The sequence below is a fragment of the Schistosoma mansoni genome, assembly GCF_000237925.1.
Source record: "Schistosoma mansoni, WGS project CABG00000000 data, chromosome 3 unplaced supercontig 0044, strain Puerto Rico, whole genome shotgun sequence".
In the NCBI taxonomy this organism is placed as follows: Eukaryota; Metazoa; Platyhelminthes; class Trematoda; order Strigeidida; family Schistosomatidae; genus Schistosoma; species Schistosoma mansoni.
The window spans coordinates 1,618,542-1,642,747 of record NW_017386006.1 but is presented as its reverse complement, the minus strand read 5'-3'; the positions used below and the strand labels follow the sequence as shown (position 1 = coordinate 1,642,747).

Sequence of the window (24,206 nt, the reverse complement as noted above, 5' to 3'; positions counted from 1 at the left end):
CAGTGTAGTCTATGACACGCGTTCCGTCTTAATTGGGACTGGTCAGCTGGATGTACCTGCATCTCAGAATTGATGTTCACTCCGAGACTCGAACTCAGCACATCCAGCTTACAAGTCCTAAATAGGACGAAACTCATGTCTTGGATCCCACTGCTAGCGACTTTCTATCTTTACTCGATATATATGTCATGTGTTTGGTTCTCTTCACAAATATATACATAATAAAAGCGATATTAACTACGAATTACGATGAATTAATGTTGTTTTTAATTGTTCAATCTTCAACTTCATAAAAGCTAACATGTTTGGTTATTTTCAACTATTAGCATCATTTGAAATTCAAAAGAGAGTCGTCTATTAAACATCAACAAGATGTAAATGTAGTTAAGGCTTTATCTTTTTTAAAAGAATATTATAAATGCTGGGAGTAGTAATTCTAGAGTATTTTTGAACAATTTACATAGCATACTATAATATAAATCTAAGAGGTTTAGAAAGATAACGCAGATGATCCTAACTTACGAGATTGTCATTTTATAAATAGGTACGTTAGTAAATAAGAAAGAAACATCAAAACTTGCCATTACTTCATCCTCAACAGAGCGTTGGATATTATTTATGCTTGTTTAGAATCTGATTTGGATTTAAATTTACGTTGCCCGTTAGATCCATCTGAGTTTATAAAATGTTTGGAACTATGTTTAAGGTCCACCTTATTCATATTTCGAGGAGATCTATACAGACAAAAAGAAGGTATAGTTATGGGTTCACCAGTTTCTCCGATTGTAGCGAATTTATTCATGCATTCACTCGAAACTGGTGCAATCGCAAGAAGTGTTTGTCCACCAAGGGTCTGGCTACGGTATGTAGATGACATTTTTGTTATCATTAAACAGGACTATTTGGAAGAATTGTTTGCAAATGTTAATAACATTTCGGAACAAATTAATCTAACGAAGGAAATAGAGTTTGTTGACCACAAACTGGCATTTCTCGACTGTTTGGTTGAGCGAAGACTTAATAATAGGAAGTTGAAAATAAATGTTTTCAGAAAATCAACACATTCAGAAAGATACTTAGGTTTTGATTTGGCTCATGCTTTACGTACGAAAGTCACAGTTGTTAAAAATTTAATTAACAGAAGTCTTAAGCTTGTTACAGATAAGGAAGACCAACAATATGAATTGAATAGAATTTTATCTACACTTAGGGATAACAACTACCCAAAAGAGTTTTTAAAGAAGATTGTTAGAAAGGAAAGAAAAGCTAAACTACAATGTGTACAGAAAGATTGGAAGTCCACTGTAGTTATACCATACCGTAGTAAAACATCGGAAGAAATCAAACGGATCTTAAACAAGCATGATATAAGAGTGTATTTTAGAACATGTGACACTATAAGATCGTCATTGGTGAAGGTTAAGGATAGGTTACCAAAGGAAGAACAACAAAATATTGTCTATGAGATCAATTGTCATGATTGTAATGCGGCTTATATTGGAGAAACATCCAGACAATTGAAGGTAAGGTTGAAGGAACACAAACAATGTTTAAAAAATGTTCCCAAAACTTTGGTTGACTTAAGGAAACTTGAGAATAAGTCTGCAATAGCGTTAGATGCGTTGGAAACGGGACACATGATTAATTTTGAAGGGGCCAAAATATTTCAGAAAGATTTCAACACTCATAAAGAAAGATTGACGGCAGAAGCGCTGTATATATGGGCGAATAAGAACAGCCTAAACAGAAAGGATGGTATTCAGCTAGCTACCACTTGGCAACTATTCATCAACAAGTAATTTGACCTTTTCTTTTATTCAACCTGTTTACTTCACACGAATCGTTATTATGACTGAAATCAATATGAGTTATGTTTAACATTAGAATTATGTACTTGATGATTCTCATTTTATTTGCAATTTCGATGATTCAGAAAAAAAACTTTTCAACCTTCATTTTGCACTTTTATTCCTATTTTTACTTCACATAGAAACATATCAACACTGAATATCATTCATTAATAACTCATCTTACACATACATACATACATACACACAATTTATCCAGTTTCCTTTAATTCACATCGTTGAACTTTTCACTTGATTCTCATTCAACTGACTCATATTATCCTGTTTACAAAAATTTCGACATCCAAATATGATTGGATTAAAAAGTAGTAGAGATTTTGATATGATTGTTAAAAAAACACTATATATTTCTTTGATGATTTTGATTTTGATTATTTCCCTGAAGAAGTCCAGACAAGTTAGCTGGACGAAACGTTGGAATTATTTATATTTCAATCGCTGAGACTATTTCAAATATAATTTTTTCACATATAATGAATTCTCTATACTCAGCGTCCAATTATTGTCAAACTATTCGTTCTAACCTTGACGAATATTCGTATAAAGGTAATTATGTTCGATCCCGAAAATGCCTTCTGATTGTAAATCGATCCTACAAATTTTAATAATATAGAGTGTGATTATTGATCATTTTGAATTCATTCATTGAACCCAACTTTTGTTCCGTCTCCACTAAATGTCGTGCTACAACGCTGTAAATGACATTTGTCCTGGGAAGCATGGGTTCTTTGGAATATATTTAACTTAACGTATGTATATATCCAGCATTCTGTGCTTCAAATGCACCTATTTTTTGCAAGCAGTGGGAGGTAAAATGTACCGGGTATCATTTCACTTTCTCTGATGTGACCGAATATTGCATTAGAAACAACAGAAACAATTTAACAACAGGAAGTATCTTCTTTGAAACTACTTTCATTCTTTGATCAATTTTATCTATGAATCGATCACATTTGATTGACATGTTGGTGAAAATGTTATTTATGTTCTGTAAATTTTCATCTAACTAAGGCTATTTCATATAACATTTCTTTATAAAACCCTAATGATATTCGGTTATATGTAAATAAATTATTTATTATTTCATATCTTTCCACAAGCGTTTCTGGTGAGTTTAACTATCTGGCATTGTGTATGCTAATTATGTTGATAGATATAAGTAGTATGTACAACCAATCAGAAGTAGAATGCCTGGAAGCAGAAAATTGAATTGAAAAGAACAGGAATATTAAACAAAGAGTAGTTGTAATAGCAACAAAATTGAAAGAATCCTGAAGTATACAAAGGCTAGCTGTAGGAAGATGTGCAAATAATGTAGTTAATGTAAAGTTTTCATATTTTATGAAGGTACTCTGCAGTTTTGCATTTAAGAATAAAATGGTTATCTCCACCGTGCCTTCGTTCTCTTTCGCTCTCTCTCTCTCCGTATATACAAGTATATCTTTGAAAAAATGGCATATTACATAACATGATTATTTTTAGTCTACATCTCCCTATTATGTATCCATATTGAAAAATAGGAATGATAACGTTAAGTGAGGTTTGTAATTTTCAACAGGATATTTTTTGAGCATGTTTTATGGATTATAGAACAAACGTAAGTTTCATGTTGTATTTAATGTAAAAAATATTATAATTAATTATGTATGATGTAAACAAAAATATTCAAAATTGTGTAAGTCTGTTTTGTTGTTTGTTCGCCTTTACTACAATAGTAAATAATTGTATGATTGAGATCATGAGTCAATTAAAACTAGAGCGCCATGAAAAACCTGGAAGCATTGAACGGCCGTTTCGTCTCATTGTGGGACTCCTCAGCAGTGGGAATCCATAATCCGGCCTCGCGAGATTCGAACCCAGGACCTATCAGTCACGCACGCGAGCACTTAACCGAGAAACCACTGAGCTGGCCGGCATCCAACTTGTTAATGTCTAACTTCAATAGATCCACGAAATTGAGCAACCGTTCACCAATTGTCTTCCGTGAGTTGATATCTCACAACAGACCTGGTTGAACTCTACTGGTCACTGCTTCTCACTAGAACTCCAGTAAGTATCTCTTGAATTCAGTCACTAATGAGCACATGATTATTATCAGAAGGGGCTTTTTTGGAGATTTCAGTAATTCTATAGGTCCTTGGTTTGAATCTCGCGAGGCGGGATCGTAGATACGCGCTTCTGAGGAGTCCCACAATAGGGCGAAACGGCGGTCCAATGCTTCGAGGTTTTCCATGATGGTCTAGCTTCAATTAACACATAATTTTAATATGGTCGTTAAAATGAATAGTAAGAATGTGAGTAAATAACGCCTTAAAAAAAGGATTCATTGTATTTTTACCTGATTAAAAATTAAAAACACGAAGTTCAGCTAAAAGATCACTTTTTTCAACGAATTTATTGTCAAGCTGTACAATCGTATGTATATGAAAATTTTTTTGTTAAAGTACTAATTCCGTGAGGATATATGAACACGAATAACCAAGATGACGTAATGGGAAGATTATAATACTGGATTATGTAATACGAGTAATAACAATAGATTTAGTAAATATAATAATGAAAAAGCAGTTAGGAGTTGTATACTTGAACACCTAATCGACTGTTATTATTCTACGGATCCACAGTTAGATTTGAAGATTGTTTATATGATTCGTTCAAATCTTCCTACATTTCTTATTATCTAACTCTTAAAAAACAGCCGATGCTCTCACCATCTATGAGCTTAAACAAGAACTATGAGTACAAAAAAATGCGTCTTATCGTTGTCGTTACCGTGGCCTTAATTAATATTATTATTCTATTATTATTATTACTGCATTCCCCTCTAACTCCGCCTGTAGCTCTTCTAGAGTTACTGCCGGCCCCAAGCCCGGGTAAAGGAGGAGGGTTGGGCATGGGGTTAGCGACCCCATCCCGTAGGAAAGATAACTCGCTAAAAAACGCTAACCAGAAAAAATAATTCAAACCATTTAAACTCTGCCCTGGGAGTTGATGGAATAATTATGACGTCTCATGATGAAAGCCGAAATTTTTCGGATGTCACGAGACCGATGCACCTTCTAACAACCAGAGCAACACTCTCACTGGTGAGCGGCCTATGCTCCTCGACGAGGGGTAACAGGCGTAAGTAAATAAGTAAGTAATTCCCCTCTACTTATGTCTTAAATTCCCATTATTTTATTAATGAATACTCATCATATCACCTTATTTATTTTTATACCTCTATGACTTTTAATTATTGCAACAAAAACATTTTATTCATCCACTAAATCTATTTTTATTACTCGTATTACATAATCTAGTATTATAATCTCCCTATTACGTCATCTTGGTTATTCGTGTTCACATCACCTCATGGAATTAATATTTCAACAAAAAAGATTGTACAGCTTGATAATAAAGTCGTTGAAAAATGTGATCCTTTTGCTGAACTTCATGTTTTTAATCTTATTATCCATCATGAAATCGTTTTAAAAATGATAAGTATTATTATACAGAATGGTGAAAATTTTCATACATATATCATAGTAGAATTATTCAAAACCACATTGTATTTGAACAAGCATTATAAGCAAAGATGGACAGTGGCTAGCAGTGGAATCCAGGACGCGCGTCTCGTCCTATTTGGGACTCGTCAGTTGGATGTACCTGTATCTCAGAGTTGATGTTCACTCTGGGACTCGAAACCAGTACCTTTTGCTTCAAACTCCATCGTATTATCCACTCAGCTACTGAGTCCTGACAGCCACTTGCTTATGCAATAGGGTGAAGTTTTAATTCCCTTAGTATTCTTTGTTTGAATCACAAGGTTTTACACAAAAATATACACAGTAACTAAACATTTGAATTGTAACCATTCGAAACATTTTACTATATTGCCAATTGGTTTTACAACTCTGCCTGTAGCGCCTCCTGGGGCTACTGCCGGTCCCAAGCCCGGGTAAAGGAGGAGGGTTGGGCATGGGGTTAGCGACCCCGTCCCGTAGAAAAACATCTCGCTAAGAAAATGCTAACTAGAAATTGGTTTTACAACCATATTATGTCTGTTAAGAACATATTTCACTCATGTGATCATATAAAATGCTAACAATATTCAACTGCTTTCAACATTATAAGACTCATAAGGAACTTCTGTAGTAGTTGGTATATTTTTCCTTTGTCAACTTGTTTGTAGGAGACTATCATACACTGGATTTTATCTATTTAAAGTTCGGTATCAAAATTAAACAATAGTTCTTTAAAACTATGTATATTGAGATGAAGGAAATTTAAGATTAACTGTAATCTAATATAGTTGATGATCATTGACAAACACCCAATGTTGTAAACATTACTTTGCTATTTCCTTTGAGGAGTCCCATTATAGGACGAAACGGCCGTCAAGCAGTGCTTCCAAGTTTTCAATGAAGGTCTAGCTTCAATCGACTCATGATCTCAACTATATGAAAATGTATAGTTTACATGCATACTGACAAAGAATTCCCTACAGTATTCTTACTGAGAGTATATTTATATATCGGGATGACATAAAAACTCAGCTTTCAACTTATTACCTTTGAAGAGATAAAATAATCGAGTATATTCATCCCAAGGTGCACTATATTCCCCCTTATTCTTATTTTACATCTTCGTGATAAATTATTTGTGTATGTTTTACCGTTTAAAATAAACCTTATTCAGGTACTTTTCATATTTTACAAATCCGACTGTTTACTATAAAAATATATTAGTTTACGTATTTTTTTACGATTTTGATTATTATCAGTTTGAAAGTTGTGGAGATCATTTAATATTATTGAGAACAGGAAGAGGCCTCAGTTAGACGACTTCCGAAAACCTGGAAACACATAACATCCGTCTTGTCCTTGTATGGGACTCACCAGTAGTGATTAACCGTAACCCAGAACTTTAGGTCACGAACTCGAAAGCTCAACCTCTATACTACTGGGAAGGAATTTAATGGTGTTCTAGTCTAGTCTCTATCAGTCTGTGACATTACAAGACTGTCTCCCGGTATGATCGGTGGGTACCTTCCTCACATAAAATAGAGTTAAACTCTCTTGGTCACAACTTATCAATATAATTCCAGAAATTTCCTCTCTACGCTAGTCATTAGAGAGTAAGTTTGAATAGTTATGGTTAGGAATGATGTTAATATCTATGCTTCGATCCTAAAATTCTGCCATACAATTAAAATTCTTTTATTTTTAATCTTTATCTTCATAAAACGCATTTAGTTTTGTTAACATTCATGTCTTGTTTCTTTTTTCGGATTATAATCTTTACACATGGTATTACCGTATTTTCGATATTGAGAGTATGTGAGCATGCACAAATAGTATTCTTGATTTAAATATGAATCAAATTCCTTTTAACTGTTCTCTTTCGTTTTGTATTTTCTTCACGAAAAAAAGAGGTGAATATATCCATTTTTGCGGTGTTGGGTAGATCCATAATATTCCTCAAATAAAGCCCAGAGGAGCTCTGAAAATGCTAAGAAACATTTTACCCCATCAGTATTTAATAAAATCTTTTCGGAAACATCGAGAAAGTGGAGAGTCACGTGACATATTCCTGGTTGAACCATTACATATCCTACCACTATATTTAGTAGCGTTCCAGAACCTTTCAAAAGCCCATCGCCATCTGAAATGCTATAAACACTCTCAATTTTCTGTACATAGAACGAACTTTAGAGTAAAAAGTTACTTCCATATCTCTCAGTTTTTCCATCGTATTCAAGTTGTATCGTATAGATTTAGCCTTGGGTTCATAAAAAGTGCATCAAAAACCGATTTAAACATTCAGTCCAAAGATTTATCACACAATAAGTTAATATCGTATTGTTACGATACAATTCAATATATCTTATTGTTCACTGTTCAATGATAGAATGACTTTTGATTATTTAATAAATATTCATATTTCATAAGGGGGTTTTGTGGTGATTTCAGTCATTTTATATGTCCTGAGTTCGAGTCTTGCGAGTCGGGATCGTGGACGCTCAATGCTGAGGAGTCCCATAATAGGACGAAATGGCCATCCAATGCTTTCAGGTTTTTCATGGTTGTCTAGCTTCAATTGACTCATGATCTCAACTATATTCATATTTCATCAATTTTTGTTGTTGCTGTTAGTATATTAAATGATCATTTCATATTTACGGACATTGAATATGTTACTGAAAGCTATAATAGTAGTAATAAAGATAAAAAAAACATATTATTGCTATCTATTTAAATAGTTCATTAGATCATTTAATCATTAATGATGTTATATTATATTGTTTTTGATAAAAGCCCTGATATAAATATGTTTTCTTTTTTAAAGAATAATGATCACAATTTTATATCCCGATAATGTCCATTATAATTATTTCGTTTTTTTTTTTAAAAATCATTGAACTTTTAACCTACATGTAACTTTTGTTTAAATTATTTTTCAAGGTGATTTAAAAGCTTTTTAACTTTGTAAAAAGGAAATTATCTTTTTTTTTTAAAAGAAAAATAGTACACAACATTGAAAAGTTTATAATGATTCTTCTTGATATAACAATATTGTAAGCAAAGATGGATAATGACTAGTAGTGGAATTCAGGATACGTGTTTCGTCCTATTTGGGACTCGTCAACATCAATGGGAAAATTCAAACAAACAATACTAAGTGAATTTGATATAGCAATAGTTTAAAATTTCTTTTACCTTTCCCTCAGGTATACTACGATAATACAGTTATTATGAAAATGAGATTAGTCATTTTATTTCAGATCCAGGGTTTGCGACCCAGAATAACACTAGATAATACCTTAGTTTACATAGTGAAAAGCAATCACAATCAGTGAATCCGGAGTAGAAATCAATGGGAAGAAAGGAAATCGCATTTATTAGTTATTAAGCTAAATGCCTGTTTGTATACACTCAGTACTTCATTTATTTAATCTGATTAGCTTTTTCTTTTCTACAGGATGGGGTTGCTGACTAAACGCCTGACACTCCTCCTTTACCTGGGCTTGGGACCGGCAGTAACTGTAAAAGAGCTACAGACGGAGTTACACATTCAATGATCAACTACATTTTACCCTCACTACTACTACACATCAATAACTCACCAAGAAGAGGTTTATGTACTCCTATTTGAGTTATATACAAACTCTATAATCAATTTTATTATCACCATTGATCGTATAATTTTCTTAAATAAAATAAAGTCTTTTCTTATTGCTTACAATGTAATGTGTATATTGAAAATAATAATATTATTACTTTATGTTTGATGAAATTAGTAATAGACAAATAAATAGAGAACGTGAGAAATAAAAATTCTGGGGACTATTCACAGGAAAAAATTTATAGCCTTATGTCAAAACATCAACTGAAATGGGTTTTTTTTGCTTTTATCTCTAAAACATTTGAATCATAAAATTGATTTTAGAGTTGCTGTTTAATGTTCTTTATCATGTCAAAAGAAATAGGGGGGGAAAGTGAAATGACAGTTGGTTGAAGAGATATGAAATGTTCTTATAAGAATTATACATAAACAAATCATTATTTAAATTCGCTTAGTATTATTTGTTTGGATCTTCCCATCGATGTTTAAGAAAACAGGTACATCCAGCTGACGAGTCTCAAACAGGACGAAACGCGCGTCCTGGATTCCACTGCTAGCCGCTATCCATCTTTGCCTATAAATCATTATTTAGTTTTCATTCTTAAATAAACCTTGTTTAGATGATAATGTATTATGAAGATAGGTTACAGCATTGTCTGGATTCACTTACACAACTATCTAAAACTAACCATCATTGGGTATCAGTTTTGCCTGAGTCAAAGACAACTACTATGAGTGAAAATCTATAAGTAATAATAAGCATTAACTCAGAACTTTCAATATTTGTGGAATTCTCTTTACGTTGGGATCAATATATCGGAGACCAATGATTTACAACTTTGTCTTGAATAGTAAGCAAAGATGGATAGTGACTAGCAGTGGAATCCAGGACGCGCGTCTCGTCCTATTTGGGACTCGTCAGCTGGATGTACTCGCATCTCAGAGTTGATGATCACTCCGTGACTAGAACCCAGTACATTTCGCCTCAAACGCCATCACGTTATCCACTCGTCCACTGAGTCCTGATAGCCATTTGCTTGTGCGATGGGGTGAAGTTTAAATTCATTTAGTATTGTTTGTTTGAATCTTCCCAGTAGTGGTCTATAGGGTAAGGGGTTGAGCTCAACACCGAACAACCCGAGGTCGATCCTCCGCGTCAAGATCATGGATGGATATTGTCAAAGAGTCCCACAATAAGACTAAAAACATAGCTGTCCAGTGATCACATGTTTTCGAGGGTAGTTTAATGGAAACCATATTTTCTTAATAAAATTATTTTTACCAATGTATTTGAATTTGTACCGACCAAAACGATACGTATATAATTTATTACACATCATAGACTTGACGTTTATTGCTTATAATGCAAAAATTACCGATGCATTATTCATCAAATAAACATAAAATTCACTTTTAATGAAATTTGATCAATTAAAGTACATAAAACATAAAAGTCAATCTAAATAAGGTTATATAGTATAGGATAAAGGCAACAATTACATTTGTGTTTGTAGTTTTCGGTTATTAATGTTAAAGGATTCAAATTAAGCAACCCCTTCTAGTGTGTGCATTATGAACGTATTACCTGAATAGTATCAACTAGTCACGTTTAGAGCTAAAAGTAACGGGTTCGATCCGTAGTATGAATCCGAACACTGAGATATAAGTATATCCAGCCGACAGTCTAAAATAGGAAGAGTGCATCCTGGAAATAACCATCAGCCATCATGCAACTTTAATGGACGCAACGGTCGTGTATAGTAATCGATCAATTGTGGGTAAATAATGTCATATAATCTAGACCCGAAGGTTAAGAAGACTATAACTGCAAGTTGTAATATGTTTACAATTCTGAATGAGTTAGTATGAGAGAAAACTTACTTGATACAGTCAGATACCATTACATATAACATAAGATCTAGGTTTTGTGCTTGCGGGGACCTATTAGTAAAGTGCATGTCTGTTTCTGAAGTATCTAGTATTTCATCAAAGACCTAAACCTGTACTACACGATGTCACTTTCTAGAACGTTGGCATTCAGCTCTTGGATTCGCGATCAATAATTTATGGAAGGGGAGGGAGAACGACGATATTCACATTTATTAATCAGTTCAGATGCCATGAAATCTCTGTGACACTACAAGTAACTTGGTGATAATATATTGGGTAATGTGAATCCATATCTCTAAGAAATTAAAATTTACGTGGAGGATTTAGATGTAACTCATCAAGAAGTGGTAATAAACTTGAGATACTATTCTAAAACTTCCCTATCGACTGCTTACGTTCATTTAAATGAAAAATTGTCTAATCTCTGAACTATGAAATTCGATCTTAAACATCTCATCAGAGAGAGTAAATTGATTGATACTGACCTCGTAATAAATAAAATTCTTCACAGTTATGTTCATATCAAGCTTGGTTCGAAACACTATACTTTCAGACAGATATATACCACATAGTTCAGTGTTTGCATCTTCTTATTTAATCAAGGGATATACGAATCAGAATTTTAACAGCATCAAAGTCAAACCAGATCGTAAAGGTGCATGGTAAATCTGAGCAAAGTATCGTGACTTTATAAATTACTCTAGCTAAAATTGCCGATCATATGTTCCTATCTGAATCAGATCGGACACCAGTACGACTGAATATTTGAAGTTATTTGTGTAACTTGGATATTAATCTTTGACAATAAATCAAAAAGCTGTTTTGTAACTGCAGTTATACAGATTATTAAACTGAATTACGCACTTCATGAATCTAAGTTATGTTATCTCTTGATTAATTTTTCAGACAATACTTAGTAAAATAGACACCTTTTCACACGATCTGAAATACGTGATTGCATCTAGATTCAGCATTTGCGATAAGTGAAGCCTCTTATGTGATCAGATGGTATTTGGATATAGTAATTTTCAATATATGGTTTATAGAGCGCCCTAGGACGTAACCGAAAATTGTTAGCATTAGTTGCAATGTGAAAAACGATTAATTAAGAGAATAAAAGTTAAGTGGAAGAAAGGATAGATGACGAATAAGATAAACTGACTAGCTACACGGTAGAAGTATATTTCTTTTTCAGATAACTTAGGCAGAAACTACTAATCACGTATTGATCTTCCATTGAGGAGTCCTATCACCACCTTGCAGATGATGTAGTCCTGGTTGGTAGGGTGATAGGCTAAAATGAAGGATCTGAAAATTTTAATCGACGATCCCATTAGTTTATATTAACGTGGATAGAAGAATTAAGCAATTAATTTGTGTTGCAGTCAGATACCGTTCTATTCAGACCTGGATAAGCCTTGGTAATTAACTGTCCTTATTAGGCTTTACTCTAATATACAGTAATATCTATATGGATATACAAAATTATTGAACCAATCAAGGCAGTTTATGAGTCAGAGATAACAGTGGAATAGATTAAATAAACATAAGTAAGAAGTACGAATTGGCAGTATGACGGATATACCGGTTGTGATAACTTTTATATTTTAGCGAAAACATGAGTACGGGTAATTTCCGGGAACTATTAATGGACGATTATTCTATGTATATTCTTATTGTTTAAATATTGAGTAATTAGATTACTTATATCTATATTCATCTTATAAGCTTTATTTTGATCTATGGATTATTACGGTACGATTTACTGTTCCCAAATTATGTTCAGTTTATTGATTATTGTCTCCCACGTTCACAGCCACATTTGGCTTGATTTTGTACAAATATTATTTTCTATTTTATGGTGGGATGCGGTCTGTCTGGTAGATAAACCGAGTATGCTTGAGATAAATGATTCGCATAGCAGAAGCTGCAATTGGTCTTCTGGACTTAACTATAAGGGTTAGGCGAACAAGGGACCAATAAGGACGCTAGGCTGCTCATACCAGTGAACGTCATTGATTTGGTACAGTGTTAAGATTAGACAAGTCGTATTTCGATTGGTGGATAAATCACCTGATGAAAGCCGGACATAAAATCATAACGGATTGGCGTAAGGTCTTCTTTTGTAAAGTAATAGTGACGAACAGAATCTTTTATCAAGGTGAATTCGGCCAAGGAGGAGATAAAGATGTTACCAATTTCTTACTGATACAAAGACTTGGGTTGACGGCTCGAATCTCTATAACTTCTGATAAAAGTAAGAGACGAGACGTGACCATATCAGGAAAACTAATAAGAAAACGACCAATCAATTCAAATGGCCTATTTCTATCTAGTACATGACCGCTACCGATCAAGTGTGATAGAACAGAGCTGCGTATTGTTTTGACGACACCCTTTCTTAACCACGAAGATAAGTGTTTACTAACTCGTTGGCTCGGTTGTCTGATTATGCGTTCATTATAACTTTCCCCACAGGAGCAGCTGAATTCATAAATAAACTTGGATTTCAGAACCAGGTAAATTATCTTTTCGTTGGGGAATCACCATTGGTCGGCTGGATAAATAGAGGCTAGCTGCATTAATTCAGCTATATTTGAGTAAAGCTTGATGAGGATCTAAATGAAAACAGTATTGTTTAACTACATATGTTGTTCTAATTCACAATATAGGGATTCTTAAAATTAACTGTACATATTCTTATTATTCCAGACAAAACAGAAATTGCTATGAAAACTTTTCGCAAGTTTTACGTGTTTAGCATGACTTCATCAACACAGGAAGGGAGTATAACAGTTTTTTTCAGCTGAAAATCCAGTAAAAGATTTATTTGATAGTATCATTACCAATATGAAATAAAAAACTTGAGAGAGTGGAAAGTTGATTCATTTTTAAAACTTTGTAGCAATTTGAACAGAATAAAATACACAACATCTTTATGTACTGTATACAACACATAGTGAATGATCTCCCGTTTGTTACTTAATTTTTGAAGTCTGTGACAAAATTAAGGACACCTATATTTCCTCAAGTGCTAATCAGTGTTGTGTTTGATATCATCGAAACAAGTAAACATTATACATTCAGATAAAGTACATTACCTTGCAAAGATTCCAACTAATGGTACTATAAGAGTTACAATCAGGAATCTAACAATGATTAAACAACGTTTTAGCAAAAGCTAGGCTCTCATAATAAACTAGAAATGAACAAATGCGATTATTTGATCAGTTCTACAAAAAGTAAACTTCCTGTAAGTAACCGATTTTAAATGGAAATCTGAGACTTGTAGAGTTTCCGAACAAATTTTCTGCATACCGAAACTATTTAAACAACCGCAAATTTTGCAACGAAAAACATCATTTCAAAATTTTGGCTACCCGGTACGTTGATACACACTTTGCTGTGTACTCATTGTTATTAACTCAGACTTGTGTACTTGGTTGCGACTCAAACATTTTGAATGCATAGTGGTTATTGATACTATTCAGTTAACCATACGAACGGAAATTCAAGTCTGAGAGTCAGTGGCTGAAAGCAAAACGCCTTAGACATTAAGACAACTGTTGAACCATGAGCAGTACGGTACAACAATCTAAAAACGTAATACTGAAAACAAATCATTGAACTTTAAAAAAAATTTAAGGTAGCTTGATTAAAGACGTAAATGATGTAATACATGAGTTCCAAAGTTTAAAAAGGCCATAACTAAAAATCATTATAAAGAAAGTACATTATTACATCAGCTATGAATCATAATTATTACTCAATTTGACAACAAGTTCCTACTATTTTGAAAATCATTCATAACAACAATTTGTTCATATTCACACCTTTCTATTAGGCCATTTCATCTGTTCTGGGAGAATGTAACGCGATGCTAGTGTTAAAATAGGCGTACCAGTTGGAATGCCAGGACAAGGGCCATTACTTGAAGCGATATCCATATGTGTATACGCCAAAGGTTTCTCAGTATTTTTCAAATGCTAGGAGGTTATAGAGAAATATTTTGATTAAAAAGATTGTCGTTGTTTCATTCAGTGAAGAAAGTATTTATACGACTAGTAATACATGTTAGTGTAATGTCCAGTTAACTGAACGAATAATAGAAGTGTCACAGTCTAATCACGGTGGTTAATAAGTGATATGTACGATGCCCACTGACATATTCGATATACTCAGAAATTAAATTAATTAAATTCTCCAAAAAGTGGGCGTAAGACGAAAACAGTGATAAAACTACACAAAAATCCTCACCGGGAAGTTAGACACAATTGGCTGAAACTGAAAATTATCTGAGATGATAAGAGTGGTATCAGTGTATATAAAGTGTAAGACGAGATTAAATAAGCAAGGTAAATCCCATAGTAGTGGAAGAATCAATAGTAGTAGAAGATCAAAAGAAAAAGAACATAAGGATACCCTGAGAATCAGGTTCCAAAGTAAGCTAAAAAGTAAATGTATATGCGCCAATGTGAACGACTTCCAACCACGTCAGTCTAAGTCTGTGACCACCGATTAATATGACTCAGTTCAATTGGCAATGACCTCATAGACCGGTGATGTTAGTATGGCTGTAAAAGGTCGGATCTACAACGCGTTGGTAAGAGCAGTTTTGCTCTATGCTTGTGAAACCTGGCCTCTCCAAGTTGAGGATGTTAGATGACTCTCTGTTTCATCATCCTTGTCTCCGACTATTGACATCCAGTGGCAACACCATGTTAGTAATCCAGAGGTTCAACATCGTGTGTTCGGGCACAGCGACGATAATTCAGTTAGTATCACCACGTTGAAACATTGGACATGTTCTACAAATGCCATCCCAGAAAACTCCATGTTGTGCATTATTTGCCGGCACTGGGACTAGTTGGAAAATGCTGAGAGGTGATCAGTGTATGACATGGCATCGTGGTATGAAAGAAAGCTGTACAGGACTGACTTCTGTTGGTCCTTCACCAGTCAATGGTTGAGGTCCTAGAGATGTTGCAACACAGTGGATTGAGGCGTTATCAGACATGGCCCAGAACACAAGCCAATGGCAATCCTGCTGCAACTTTCTTTTACCTTCTTGATAACTTTAACTGAAAGAATTATATCTGGTTGTATTTTTGCTAACTGAACTGCCTCTCACATTATTATTATTTCATTCTCATATACTAATTTCTGTTCGTTATTGTTCTACCTTTTATTATACGCACTTTATATTCAAATATATGTTTAGCAAGAGATGAAGATAGATGCTTACCACCTACTCTTATTTGGTTATTTGATCCCATTTGTGACGGACACCCTAATTTCCAAATCACAATTGTTTCTTCCTACGTATGTGTAATCACAAACACATGTAAAGTGATAAACACAGTGGGATGTGATCCAGTCGCTTACATGCCGTTTACGTTCTCAGTGAAGCATGGACCTTGCTTTATCAATAATAACGACCTTCACCACATAGTACATTTTGCTGGCAAATGATTTGAGCCTCTGTTTCAATACAAGGCGATTACACTAATCTCTCAATGGTAGGGTGATGTAAAAAGACTTTTTCGGTACCAAAAGTGTAGTAAGTTTCAATATAATATGACCTATCCGTCGATTTATGAATTTCATGGCATGAACATTTTCCTTCAATGTTTTTCTCAGTAACCTCACATCGTTTCCTTATTACACTATCGAAAATTATCAAAAGGACTTATTGTTTTAAATAAAACAATAAATAAGACCTACAGAGTCCAAACCAGATGCAATAATCATAAATGCGACTGGAGACTGGTGACCTCTGCTACGTTTCCCACCAATTAGACGAGCAGAATTCAATAAATCAGCATATTCTTCATCAGTTTTATGCGCATCATAATCTTCACGTCGAAGTGTTGATATCTAGCAAGTCAATAATTAGTAATAATGTATAAAAAAATTAACGTAGTTGAATAATAAATTGCAAAAAACTTGCTTTCAAATCAAACGTTGATAGTTAGATAGTCGGACTATTAATATTATAATGCAGCTCATTTATTAAGTGCAGGTTTACCGAAAATAAACTACTTGAACTCCGGTATTACCAATCAAGAATGGTTATCCTACAAATTTATTGACAGAAAGCCGAAGCCAAAACGACAACTTTAGAGAGTGTAATTACACTATCGAAGATTTCTTTCATAAATATTGAGTTTAAAAGAGATGCTGCTGAGGAAATTCTGGAGAGATCAATTTCGAAATATCTGAGAAGGCTATCCGTTCTGAAAAGTTTCGTATTGTCTTCTACAACTGGTTTATCATTTATGAATGTGTTAAAAATAAACTTCCGCTAAGGGTCAAGTTGATGCGTATCTTTATAAGTTCACTTGCTCTTGTGAAACACCTTACACTGGGGACATGAAGCAAACGCCTTCTAGATACATTATAAAACATTACCTAGTGTGGATTTTCAATGGAGAACACAAAACTGTCACTAGCTCAATAGAGGAACACCTCATTAACTATGAGCACATTGCTTCACCAGAATTATCGTTCAGAAAATAATAATCTATACAGTTTAATGAGTGCCATGGTGAAGGTGCATCCACTCTTTGTGTTCTCCCAAATTATAATCTTCTGAATTCTTCATGTCACTTTTTTTCTCCCATCAAATTTATTTCACTAGATTATACTAATTGAATAACGTCTTCGAACCCTAATCTTTCTGATTACTGCTTATACTCTTACTACCTCTACCACTATGGTATTTGAATCGACAACTGCATCTCAGTCCTAATGTGGTATGGCAACTCGAACTGATGTACGTACGTACGAAGTTCGACATTGTGACTGACTGAATGAGTGGGATCATAAGGAGCAAACATTAAAAATAGGCTTATTTGCATAGCATAGGGTCACCATGTACATATGAGAGCTTCCGATACTATCCAGCTCCCAAAACGAGAAATATTTTTAACCTTATCATCATCAAGAAATATACTCTTTAGTTTGCACTTGGACTGTCAATTATATGGAGTATAGTGCAGAATCTGGTTGTTTGTTGCGTACCAGTCACGTCGCAAATAGAGCATTACGTATATATGTAACCATGGAAATTGGAGTCGAAAAATTTGAGGAAGAAAACAGATGCTAATTTATGACATTAATTGACATTTTTACTATCGCAAGCCAAGTGTAAGTGACTAACACAAGTTGACTCACTAATAGAATGGTACGAAGGTTTGCTGGGAAATGCATCGGTTCTTAACTGAAACTTCATTTAGGGTGCGTAGTTCAACATTGCTAGTATGAAGAGTTTAGGGAGAATGTTAAGTTTCATGGTTGACATCAAGGATTTACTACAGTTAGACAACGAACGAGAACTAGGAAGTTCTGGACAGGTGTCCCAATATAATATGGGACTTCTGAAAAGAGGACATTCGCCACCCAGCAAGGGATCGAACTCATGACCTCTGAACCTCACAACGAGGACAGTAGTTTTTCCTGACTTTTAACGGTTATCTATCGTTAGTCCATGACGTAAAGTACAATATTATAGAGTATTGATTCAACCAGGGCGAAGAATTAATACTATGTCACCACACATACAAATTCAGAATTGTTCACTACAAATTATTTTTATAATGAGTTGTATTTCTTTACTTCGTTAAGCTATTTGTACGTATGACAAGAGTAGCATAGGAGAATTAGAGGAAAAAAACAAGATAAACTAACTACTACTTAGTTTAACGTACTTCATGCATTTCACCTAACAATGATCCAGCAAATTGATAATCATAATCTTCTCCAAGTTCTTTAGCCGGACCATTACAAACGATACCCTATAAGGAAAAAAAGGCATAAGAATATACAAAACCAAAAAATACATGAAAGTAAATCCAAATGACTACAACATAAGTAATTTATTGGCAAGATAGAGAGGTTGAAGTTCTGTTTACACTAATAATACGTAAACATCACCTTACGATTTTGTCCAATAAAAACACAAACTAGAGACAATGGAACGTTTATCTCATAAGATTACAATCTTCACAGTTGTTGACTGAAATGCTTGAGACAGCTGTTATCTTTATAGATAACCACCAGAAACAACCTATTATCATGAACCTAAACTGGATCGATGTGTACAGACGATTAGAACTATTCATTTGCATATTAACACTTATAAACAAATGATTGTACTATGGATGTCACACAACGATTATTTTGTAACACTAGACATAGTAAAATTAAATAAATTATCTACAAATAAGCGATTGTATTCCAAATTTTATTTGCATACATGTTATCGGTGTGTTATAAGATTGGTTCAGGTTGATTTTCACTAGTTCAATAATACTTTATTTGATCATTCATCAACAATAAATCTGGGTCATGTACACGTTATGTTCTGTGCATAATTTAGTCTGTTAAGTGTCATTTATAATAAAATTATAAACTCACTTATAATACACAGTAATATTCAAGAGAAAGGAGGATTTCACAAAGCGATTTAATATATAAGCCTAAACATTACCGTATATCCTAGTCCATAGCATAACGCAACGTGGCCAGTCAGAGTAGCGATTGTCATTAGTCGTGGATTTGATACTTTCAATGCCTACAAAATAGATGTAAATGAATATTTCGAACAACTGTTGTGATATTAAAAAAAACTCTTGTGACCACCACTGTAGTTATCTTTATTTTAGACTGTTGCCTTTGCATTCCAAAGTAGCATCTTGATGTAAGGTCGCAAGGAGCTTTGCTTCGTTTCCAATGATCTGAACGAATTAATTGTTTTATTATTGCTTAACCAAAGTCATGTGAATATTGCTGAGATAAAAACATCAGTTCGTAGGTTTGCTTTAACTTCAGTTATGAGTTTGTTCTACATATTTGTATGTAGTTGTGGTGTCGTTCGACTGCCTTTTTTATATTAGCGGTTCAATCTATCTAATCAAGTTAGACTCATAGTCCTCTACGCGACTGGGGCAATCGATAACACCTGGGAGCATGTGTGTGTTTTCGGGCTTAAGAGGACTGATAGCCTCCCTAGGATTCGAATCCGCATCTCAAGAATTGTTCCCAAACGCCTTCATATAAACATGACAAAAAAGTCCAGGCGGTTGAATAACCTACACAAGTAACCACATTGTAACTTGATCGGCTGAATGTAATCAGCGCTAAGAATTACATAAACATGGGAGTAGTTGCTACTCAGTGATCAACCGATTTAAATATATCAGTCGAATAGGATATTAATAGCTGATCGAACAGAAAAATCTAGTCTCACACCGTAAGGTTAAAGAGGCGGGATAGAACCACTATCTCAGGACTAGTGTCTTTTGAGCGATAAGTTTTTCTGGCAAGAAACAACTAGCACAAAGCCTATACTCAGACTTTTTTATCCAATGGCCCGTAACGATTTGACTTTATTTACAATATTATCCGCCAACATTCTAAGTGTAATTATATTATCTCTCGCTTAGTATCCCTTAAATGAATTACGTACATAAACTATTCCAAGTGCATATCATAATAAGATAATCGAATGTGTTGTTATGGGACAAAATGGATGATTGTTCAGTCAACAAGACAGACAAAATCTTGCGAAAATTTAGTTCTACAAGTTTTATTTTGAAACAAAAAAAGACACAAGTAGACAGATAAGACAAATATACATTTTATTCACTTACTTTTTCCTTAGCTTCACATAATAAATCAGTCATAACCATTCGACCTTCAGCATCAGTATTGTTCACGCGAACCCGTACTCCAGCGCGTGAAGTTACTATTTCATCACTTACATAGGCATTTTCACCAATGCTATTGCGAACTAAACCTAAAGTACCGTGCACCTAAGAAAAACAGAAGAGAAACAATCGTCTGATGAGTATCACCTTCTGATCAACAAAATAAGTTACAAATCATTGACCACATCCTTATAATTGATAATGAGAAATAGCAACTCTATACTACTTATAAGGATATAAGCAACCCACACCACACTAGGATTACTGGCGATCTCCACCCCGGATAAAGGAGGAGGGTCGAGCATGGGCTCAACAGCCACATCTCGCAGAAAACAACCTTGCTAAAAAACACTAACCAGGAAAAACAAGATCAGTTCTACGAGAGGCTGTAATCGATCACAGCGAAATGTTTAGGAAAGAGCCTGACCATCCTGATGGGGAACCTAGACACCAAAGTTGGAATGGATAACACCGGATATCAAGATATCGTGGGACGAAATGGAGTGGGGGAGAGAAATGAAAGTGGTGAGAGATTTGCAAATCTATGTGCATTCAACAAAATAGTTATAGGAGGTACAATATTCCCTCCACAGATACAAAACTACATGAGTCTCACCGGATCACAACATTACAGAGAACCAGATAGATCATATCTGGATCACTAAAAAAATCAGGTCAATAGAAGACGTGAGAACAAAAAGAGGAGCTGACATAGATTCGGATCGCTACCTTTTGGTTGCCAAAATGAAACTGAAGCTAAAGAAGCAATGGACAACTGGACAAACAGAAGTACAAGCGTTCAATACAGCCTTTCTTCGACATACTGACAAACTCAACATAGCTCTTAACAATAGAGTCCAAGCCTTACTGAAAGAAGAGGAAACTACGATGGAGGACAATTGGGAATGGATGAGAGAAGCACTAACTTCAACATGTAAGGAGATTCTGGTCGCGAGAAACATCATCATAAGGAATGGATCTCTATCGAAGTCCTGAACAAGATTCAAGAAAACAAGAACAAGACAACAATCAACAACTGCTGGACAGCTTGGATGCAACCAGACGATTCGGACTTCACAGATCACTTACATCTTCTATCACACACACATACATCAACAAATCCAGGTCAAGACAACCAGTTTAGCGGCAGCCTCTGCATCAGTACGTCTCAACATATAAGGGAAAAAGAAACATCCTCAAATACAACACAGAAAATATTAACCCAATCACACTTGATGGAGATGTTCTGCAACTGGTTGAAACTTTCAAACATCTGAACAGCATCATCGATGAACGAGGAAGATCTGAAGCAGATGAAAATACAAGGAATGGCAAAAAAAGAGACACATTCCTATAATTGTATATGGGACTCAGAACAACTTTCAACCAACATCAAGTCAGAATCTTCAACACGAACGTGAAGACAGTTCTACTGTATGGAGCTGATACTTGGACAACTACTACAACTATCATCAAAAAGGACAAGTATTTGTAAACAGTTGTCTTAACATGACATTTAATGTCCGTTGGTTGGACACCATCAGCAACAGCCTACTGTGTCGTAGAGAACGAACCAGTTCCCATCTAAAGAGGAACTTAGGAAAAGATGTTGGAGGTGGATAAGACATACATTGTGGAAATCATCATACCGGGTCATGAAACAAGTGCCTACTTGGAATCCTGAAGGGAAACGGAACAATGGAAGGCCGAAGAACACACTGCATTAGGAATTCAAAACAGGTATCAATAGAATTAATAGACACTGAGAACTACTGGAAGGGAGGGTCCAGAACAAAGTTAGTTGAAGATTGTTGTTTGGTGGTCTGTGCTCCTCCTTGAGGGGTAACAGGCTTGAATAAGTATCTAATGAACTAGTGTTATATATTCTTCAATAGGTGAGCGTGAAAACTTCAGACGTTTACCTTAGTAATTTGAAAAACAACTTGAAGTTCAATTAATGAACATTATAATACAATGTAGACAGTCCTATAAATTATCTAATAACTAACTGTTCAAGAAGAGCCCTATTAAAGCAACAGGATAAAAATAAAATTAACAATTATAACCTTTAAGTTTTTCGGTTTCAATAAGTTTAAAACTTTGAAAAATCCAGCCACTGCAGCTGCACCACATTTATCCCGATGCATTGTAGCCATAATACCTCCAACTTTAAGATCTGAGCCGCCTGTATCATAGGTAACACCTTTACCAACTAAAAACAAATTGACTAATTGCTGAGGATCAATTTCTGACTCTGTAGATCCATTGTATTCTAAGTGTACAACGCGACCACGATGTCTTTCATTATCTATGAATAATTAAAACACAGAACATTACAATTATATTTCAATAGATGAATGGGACAATTAAAGTAGTGCGTAAATTTATCAGTCCGCTTAATGCTGATTGGCTATTGTTTAATCCGCATCGCATTTATACTTGAAAAATAAAGAACCACTACAATTTCCATGACGTGAAGTTAGAACACCAAGACCAGTGCAAGTGGAGATTTATTCCCCTTGAAACACGATTTAGTAGCCTTATATCTGACTCCAGTTAGATAGGACGAATGATTGTTATTGAAATATACATGTCGCCAATCCTCGTATATAATCATCGATTTAAATCGCGTTAGTGAATAACGGAATTAAATAAGTCAAGGTGAATAAACTAACTCCATTGCGCGTCATTTTCTTTTGCTATCCGATCAACGATTGTAAAAATTATACGTATTAAAAATTCTATCCTCGTATTTGTTATGACTTTATAAAAAATAGGCCGTATGCCGTACGACTGTATTGTTTTTAATTTTCCACCTCTTTCCGTTTGTATTCTTCACTATCTAATTATTTACACACTTCTTATTACGTAATGATTTTAATGTTTTGTGATGACCATTTACCCACGTTTGATCTATTTTCCAATGTTTAACTATTGATAAGACTTTTGTTATCGTAATTTAATATTCTTACTACTATCAGTACACCTGTCTTCCTACTATCAACTTGTACTTTCCGCTATTATGCTCGGTGACGTATTCTATTTCATTGTGATTATTGACTCAAATAGCCTTGACTGGTCTAACATTGTCGTATAAATATTTATGTATATTAGAGTAAAGCCCTGATGACGATCTACATGTGAGCCTCGTTTCCAGAACTGCCTAAGCGTGACTTCAGTTGTTTCTGGAATTTACCTTTGACTTTCTCGGCACTGAGTTCAACTTTAATGGGTCTTCTTGATGTGGCTTTTCTGCTTCCAGTGATGCGCAAGCAAATGTGTGTTCGTATTAGAGCATGGTCAGAGTCTAAACATGTATTCTAGAACGAGCAGCAGTCTTCTATCGAGCCTTTCCAACAATAACTGATGGTAACATGGTCTATTTGAGTCCATCGTTGGTTTGGTGCACGGGATCTTTATGTTAGACGATGTCTATCTTTATGCTTAAAATCAGTGCCTGTTAAAAAATAAACGACTGTCTAAGCACAGTTGCAACAGATGGTCACCATTATCTGTTCGCTGAACCGGAATACCGAAATACCTAGCTTTTGGTTTAAGCAACTTACTTGGGCATTGCCCTTAAATGCCCTGGTACGGCTAAGGGTGGGAAGAGTCAGTTCTTCCTCTTGAA

The 24,206-nt window shown here is 34.6% G+C and overlaps 1 protein-coding gene across 1 annotated transcript in view; it reads right to left on the bottom strand.

Moving 5' to 3' along the window:
- Positions 1-14,398: 14,398 nt before the first annotated feature.
- The window catches only part of Smp_083870 (PwLAP aminopeptidase (M17 family)), a 19,897-nt gene continuing 10,089 nt past the window's right edge, over positions 14,399-24,206 (bottom strand). Inside the window, exons 7-12 of the mRNA XM_018791457.1 lie at positions 22,642-22,883; positions 20,519-20,680; positions 19,357-19,440; positions 18,575-18,661; positions 16,590-16,742; positions 14,399-14,851 (exon numbers count right to left, since the gene is read on the bottom strand). Coding sequence (XP_018645401.1) covers positions 14,693-14,851; positions 16,590-16,742; positions 18,575-18,661; positions 19,357-19,440; positions 20,519-20,680; positions 22,642-22,883 — 887 coding nt within the window. The 3' untranslated portion in view covers positions 14,399-14,692. The remainder of the gene's footprint in view (positions 14,852-16,589; positions 16,743-18,574; positions 18,662-19,356; positions 19,441-20,518; positions 20,681-22,641; positions 22,884-24,206) is intronic.